The sequence below is a fragment of the Haemorhous mexicanus genome, chromosome 4, assembly GCF_027477595.1.
Source record: "Haemorhous mexicanus isolate bHaeMex1 chromosome 4, bHaeMex1.pri, whole genome shotgun sequence".
Taxonomy (NCBI): domain Eukaryota; kingdom Metazoa; phylum Chordata; class Aves; order Passeriformes; family Fringillidae; genus Haemorhous; species Haemorhous mexicanus.
Window position 1 is genome coordinate 2135177 of NC_082344.1, and position 6141 is coordinate 2141317.

General features: G+C 46.8%; 1 protein-coding gene across 5 annotated transcripts in view; it reads left to right on the forward strand.

The window, feature by feature from the left end:
• Positions 1–6012, forward strand: part of WRN (WRN RecQ like helicase) — a 28250-nt gene extending 22238 nt beyond the window's left edge. For 4 of the 5 annotated variants that reach the window (XM_059843590.1, XM_059843593.1, XM_059843592.1 and 1 more), the window contains exons 28-35: positions 79–157; positions 430–542; positions 719–833; positions 1393–1518; positions 2350–2512; positions 2971–3185; positions 4830–4970; positions 5679–6012. In XM_059843590.1, the coding sequence (XP_059699573.1) occupies positions 79–157; positions 430–542; positions 719–833; positions 1393–1518; positions 2350–2512; positions 2971–3185; positions 4830–4970; positions 5679–5801 (1075 nt within the window). In that variant the 3' untranslated portion in view covers positions 5802–6012. The remainder of the gene's footprint in view (positions 1–78; positions 158–429; positions 543–718; positions 834–1392; positions 1519–2349; positions 2513–2970; positions 3186–4829; positions 4971–5678) is intronic. The other variant, XM_059843594.1, reaches the window with a different exon arrangement.
• The last annotated feature ends 129 nt before the right edge of the window (positions 6013–6141 follow it).

Below are 6141 nucleotides of genomic sequence, written 5' to 3' on the forward strand. Positions count from 1 at the left end.
AATAAGTCAGGCCTTGAACCAAGCCCCTGAATAAACTGATCTAAAGCAAGGCTTGCTTCACACTTGATATTTTGTTAGTGTTTCAGGGCGCTCACCACTGAAATCTCATTTGAAGTCCCAAGAACCGAGTGCTTTGTCCCGAGAAAAAGAGCTTGAGGTAAGCTTTGCTGTGACTGGGAGGATGTCTCTGGACTGCAGTCAGCCTGCAAACCACAGCTGTTCTGGTTTTGGGCAGCTCTTAAAATGACTGAGTTGTTTAGAACAGAGGTCCCAGAATAGGACTGAAATACACAAGGAGGGGTTAGTGGATGGCAGGGATTTTGTGTGTTATTGGGAAGATCAGGGAGGTGATAACTTCTGCTCTTGTAACAATTATACCTATGAGTGATGTAGAGCTGCTGCCTGAGAATTTGGCTCCTTCCTTCCCAGACTGCTCTGTATGGCAAGCTGCTGACTGCTAGACAGAAGGTAGCTAATGAGAAGGAAATTCCTCCAGCTGTCTTGGCAACCAATAAGATCCTGGTGGAGATGGCCCGGATAAGGTAAAGCCAGCATGCAGGCATGTTCTACAAGCTGGGGAGCTTCCAAGCCAAGCCACAAATCCCTTTGCTGCTTCTCATTGGGGGAGTGGAGGCATCTGAAGTGCCTCCTCCAGCTACTAAAAGGCAGCAATATTTTGGGGTTGTCTTATGTTGTTGCATTCTTCATCCTAAACCAGGCCTACGAGCATCGAGAACCTGAAGAAAATCGATGGTGTGTCTGAAGCCAAGTCCACCATGTTGATGCCTCTCCTGGCTGAAATTAGGGACTTCTGCCAAGCAAATGGTTTGAAGGTATGATGAACTCAAGTGTCTTCTCCTTGGCAGGAGCCTTAAGGATGGGATTGCTTCGACTCCATGGAGTTTTCTTTCTGTTTCACAAAAAAAAAAAAAGCTTTGTTCTAGCAATAGGAATCAAAAGCATGTCTGGTTTTTTAGTTGTTTTCAGGGGGTCTGCTTTGAGAAAATGTATCTCAAATTGTGAAGTGTCCCATGCAGACTGAATGCCACAGTTTGTTCTGGTGGCATAGTTTCACGTGGAATGAGGAATACCTAAGATGATGTGTTGGCCTGGGCACTTTGTTCTGGCTGGTTTTCTTTTCCAAGTTCCTTGGATGATGCCATGCTGGTTTTACTGAGATGATGGGAACACGTGGGTGTCCATCTGGATTCCCTCCTTGCTTTAGTTTTCCCTCCCTTCTTTTTTTTTTTTTTTAAGAACATGGAGTTGGGGTCAAAACCAACCTCCAAAGAGATGAATGGTTCTGTTAGTGTTACTTTGTCAGATAACTTCAGATAATGGGAGGGTGATCAGTGGGGTACAATTAATTTAATTCTGCTTTATCTCATTCAGACTGACACATTCCCCACTGCTGAATCCAAGGTTCAGAAAGAAGCATCTCCCTGGAAGTGTGCTAGAGCCCTTTCTCCCTCAGAGGAGGTCACATATATCCTGTTCCAAGAGAAAAATTACTCCCTGGTAAGCTCTGGGCTGTGGAGGCTTTGCTTAGCTGAAAACTGGCAGCAGGGAGCCTTTGTCTAGAGGAGGGTGATGTGCAAGTTCTCTTAAATCCTCTGCACAGTGCTGAATAGGTTGCTTTAAACCTCTGAGGCAGTACTTTTCCTGGGCAATGGCAGATCCTCTTACTTAGCTCTGAAGTAGTGGTGGGGAAAATTGAGGTGGGATACAGTGAGTTTTTAACTGCACAAGAAGCAACTCAAGTTGCTTTGGCTTTTGCTTTGCCCCTCCCAGGAGTATGGGGCAGGTGGTCCCCAAGTTAAAAGCGTACCTAAGGGTGAACTAACAAGAAATAGCTGTACAATTATTAATGGGCAGCTTGATGCTCTGTATCCTCTAATCCTGGTGAAATGCACAGTGTATGTATTCCTTGTGGAGAAACAAGTAGTAAGTTAAAACACACTTTTTTGAAGAGTACCAGATTCTAGTTGGAGACCTGTCCTTGAGAAAAACAAGTTTGGGTAAGTCAAGTTTGAGATGCTTTGCTTCAAGGCAAATGTTTTAGGGGGAGAATTCATCCAGCATGTGAAGATGAGGGGGAATTTGTTGTGGTGCTGTTATCCATGTTCATGGGCCTCTGAGAGGTCAGGTGCACCACAGCTCCTTGATCTCAACTAAGTTCAAGGTGAGGTCTTGCACTCAGGCTGTGAAGTTTTGGGAGAGGAAGACATTTGACAAGCTGGATGAGAAATCAGCTATTAGGAATGAAGCAGTGTTTCGGGGAGCCATGTGCCAGTGACTCTGGATTGTTTCTGGGACTGACACTTGAGCCCTGTGCCTGTGTTTCCCCAGAGGGCCATAAGTGAGAGCAGGTCTCTGCCCCTGGCTGTGGTTGGCTCTCACCTGTGCCAGGCGCTGGCGGCGGGCCGCGCGGTGAGCGTGGAGCGCGCGGGTCTGACCCCCGCCGTGCAGAGCATCATCAGGGACATCATCTGCAGCCCTCCCGTCCTCTCAGGTGAGCACCACTGACCTACCTGCAGCTGCTGCTCCCAGCTACACCCCCCAGCAATCCTGCAAGGCTGGGGCAGTGCCAGGGGCAGCACTGCTTTCCTTTCAGGTTCACTTGTAAAATAACTTCATCGTAATTGATAACAATGGGGCAGACCTTTGCTTGACTCAGTTTTGTGGAAATTATTGAGATATCCCTCTTAAATTTGTGTTTACTGAAATGTTTTAGGGGGAAAAAACCTGACAAAGTATTGCTGTAACTACTGGCATCCTCAGAAAACACGCTGGGAATTTATCACATGACCTCACAAGTCAACCCCATACATTTTCACCTTCTTACCTTTGCTATGCCTTAATCCATCCTGTGCTTTAATGAGGTGCAATAAATGTATTGTACAATATAAGGAAACTGAATCAGGGGCAAGAAGCTTAAGCAATTAACATTATGTTAATATTTTTTCCAAGACACTACCAAAATTCAAGAAATTAGGAAACGTACTCCTGCCAATATTGAGCTGTATCTGATCAAGATGATGATTGCACTACTGGAGAAGGAGGATAGAAATAAATCTCAGGATGGTTTAGGCTTCAAAAGAAGGTTGGTGTGGCCAGAAGGGCAGCAGGGAAAAACAGGAGCAGACCAAGCAAGAAGGGAAGGTGCTTTGTGGAATAAAACACAGGTTAGTAAAAGAAGGTTGTAAAACTGTTCTTATGTAAAATGATGCTTTCTTTGTAGGAACAGAATAACAGAACATTGTTGTGTTTCCAGCATCTTCCCAGTCCATCTCTCCCTCAGTTTTGAATAGAACTGCCTCTTCCTCCGAGCAATGTTCAGAGCAGAAACTGGGGATTATTTTGGGCTAAGTGTTGACCTAGGAAGAAGTCAGAGCTGTGCAGCTTAGCTGTGATTTGTTACACACATTACAAGTTCTTGCCAGTATGAAAACTGGGATGAGCTTGTTCCTTCATAGCAACCAAATCCAGGTTGTGCCCTGGCTTTGTTTCTGTGCACTGACTGGGATGTGGGCCAAGAGATTCTCCTGCTATGCAGGCAAGTTTAGAGGATGAATAAGCCAGATGCAATTCCAGCCAGGAATGTCTTAGTCCTTTGGTTCCAATATTGCTTGAAACTGCTGGGCACAGCCTGATAGCAAGTGTCACCTGGAGGACAAATCTTGGGAAATAAGGAGCTCTTTGTTGCAGTTTGAGAAAATCCAGGCTAGTCTGAGCCCTCTGCTGGCCTCTGTGACCCCAAGTCCCAGTTCAACACCTGGAACAAAGGACACCCTGCACTGAGTGGCCCCTGGTGGCAATGCTAAAAAGTAACAGCATATTCCAAATCCTGCTACCTGTGCTGGGATTTTGTGTCTGTTCCTTACAGGGCGTGGGGCTGATTTCTTAAACACTGACTCAGACAATTTTTCGAGCACTGCCATTTTGCCAAATAGATTGTTCTTGCTTCTCTGAGTGCCGTTTTGTTTCTACAATATCTGTGTCAGAGCCACCTTTTTCCTGCAGCTGACCTCCTGACAGTGCAATTGCCTGAGCTCTGATCACACTTATCCCTGTTCCTGGAGCTAATAGTGGCAATGACATGCTGTTAGTAATCAAATTAATATAATCCAAAGGAACAGACTGCAAATCCAAAAGCTAATCCAGTCTTTATTTGCTTCTCCTTCAGAAGACAGCCTGGTTCTCATAATTCTCTGTAGCAAGCAATTCTAAATCTCTTAATGGGTGTTCTTGGATTTGAATGGCCTGACACTGCTGCTGCTTTTACAGGGCAGTGGGATCAGTCCAGCATCCAGGGAAGGAACAGGGAGAACCCATCTGCATGTGGTGCCTTCAGCTTGGGCAAACAGATGTTCTCACTCTAATAAAGCATGTGGTAAACCTGTCCTTAGTGAGGGCTTTGGTAACACTGGGATGTGTAGCTGATGCAAAACTGTCAGCACGACTGCTGCAACCTACGGCCGGCAGGATGGTGTAGGAAACATGAGTTCATATCTCTGTGCCCACTGTGCTGTGTTTAACTGTTTTTAACATTGCAAAATACAACACTTGGGAGGCAGAAGTCAACATTTCAAGTTTTCAGAGCCATAGGGATGGAGGAAGTGGTTTTTTCCAATTAAAAAAAAAAAAAAGCCCAAGTAGGATTTCCAGTTGCTGTGTGTTTGAAATGCACCAACTTGACTTGCTCAGATTTTATTGTGGTGCAATGAATGAGCAATAGGCAGTGCTCTCACTAAGCAGAGGTGCTGGCACTCTGTTGATGAGGGACTGTGACCCAGGTAACCTTGTGCTTCCTTTGTGTCCCCTGGAAGGCTGCAGGGAGCGTGGATGCCAGCCAGGCAGGGAGCAGGGGGGCAGCAGGCCCCTCCAAGCCCACCATCCCAGCCTCCTCCCAGCAGCCTGCCCTCCATCCCGAGCAGGAGGAGCAGCTCTTGGCAGACTCTCAGCCCAAGGTGAGAAGGCAGGAGCACAGCCCAGACCTGCTGGTGGGGGTGGGCATCTTCAACAAGCCAATTCTCACCTTCTGTCTGGCTCCCAGACTGTGTCTAAACCCTTGGCCTGGCTTGCCAGCCCTTTCCTCTCATGGACACCGCTGAGGCAGTGGTGCCATGTTGCTTTGTTGTCCTTGCTGTGTCCAAATATCCCACTTGGACAGAAATAGACTGCTACAGGCACCTTTTCCCCCAGTACATTTTGTCTGCTCTGTCGTGGCAGATGTCTGAGATTTTAAGAAGACCTGTAGTTCCTTTTTTTTCCCCTTTTTAAGTACAGGGTTCTGTGAGGCTGTGCCCATCACGTTAAGGGTTTTTGCACTGGTGTCTATAGGAAAACTAACTGTATGAGCAGACCTTAAGAGTTCTTATTTAAAAGGGAGCTGATGTCTCTGACCAGCACCACTTGTTGAACCCATCGCTTCGGTTTGAAGCTGGATATTGCTGTGAGTGCAAATCTTGGTCAGCCTTGATTCTCAGAGTTTAATTCTCAGTCCCTTAGGTACCTGAATAAAGGTGTTGGTTGTAAGTGGGGCATAAGCCTTCCATTAACAATTGGGTCAGGTGGGACTCCACCTGAGCACGAATTCGAGCAGTAGAGCTGTGCCAGTGGGGCAGGCTGTGGCTCTGTGTCTGTCCTTCCACCTTTGTGCCTTTGTTTCCTTCCAGATCTCGCATCCCCCCGCTAAGAGGAGGGTGCCAGCATGGTTTGGAACCTCGGCAGCCAGAGCTGGAGCTGTAACCCAGACCAAGAAATGCAAAACAGAAACCAGGAAAGGCATTTTCAGTTGAATGTGGAAATCAGGAGGATCTGTTTTTACAAAATCTTTCGCACCCCTGCCAGCATTATCTGCAGACTGTTGCTTCACAGGGGCTGTAATGGGAGCTTTAATTGCCCCTGCTCTGCGTTATTCCTGCTGCTACCTCCTCTCTTCCTCAAGCAGCACTTTTAGGACTTTTTTCACTGTGTGAAACGGGATGTTAATAAAAAGATTTACGTAAATGATCGCTTTTTTTTTTTTTTTTTTTTTTTTTTTTTTTTTTTTTTTAATGAGTGTGCGGCGGGGGCTGAGGGCGGGCAGGCCGGGCCGCGTTGCCATGGCGACGGGCGGGCCCCTTCCGGGGCGGGGCG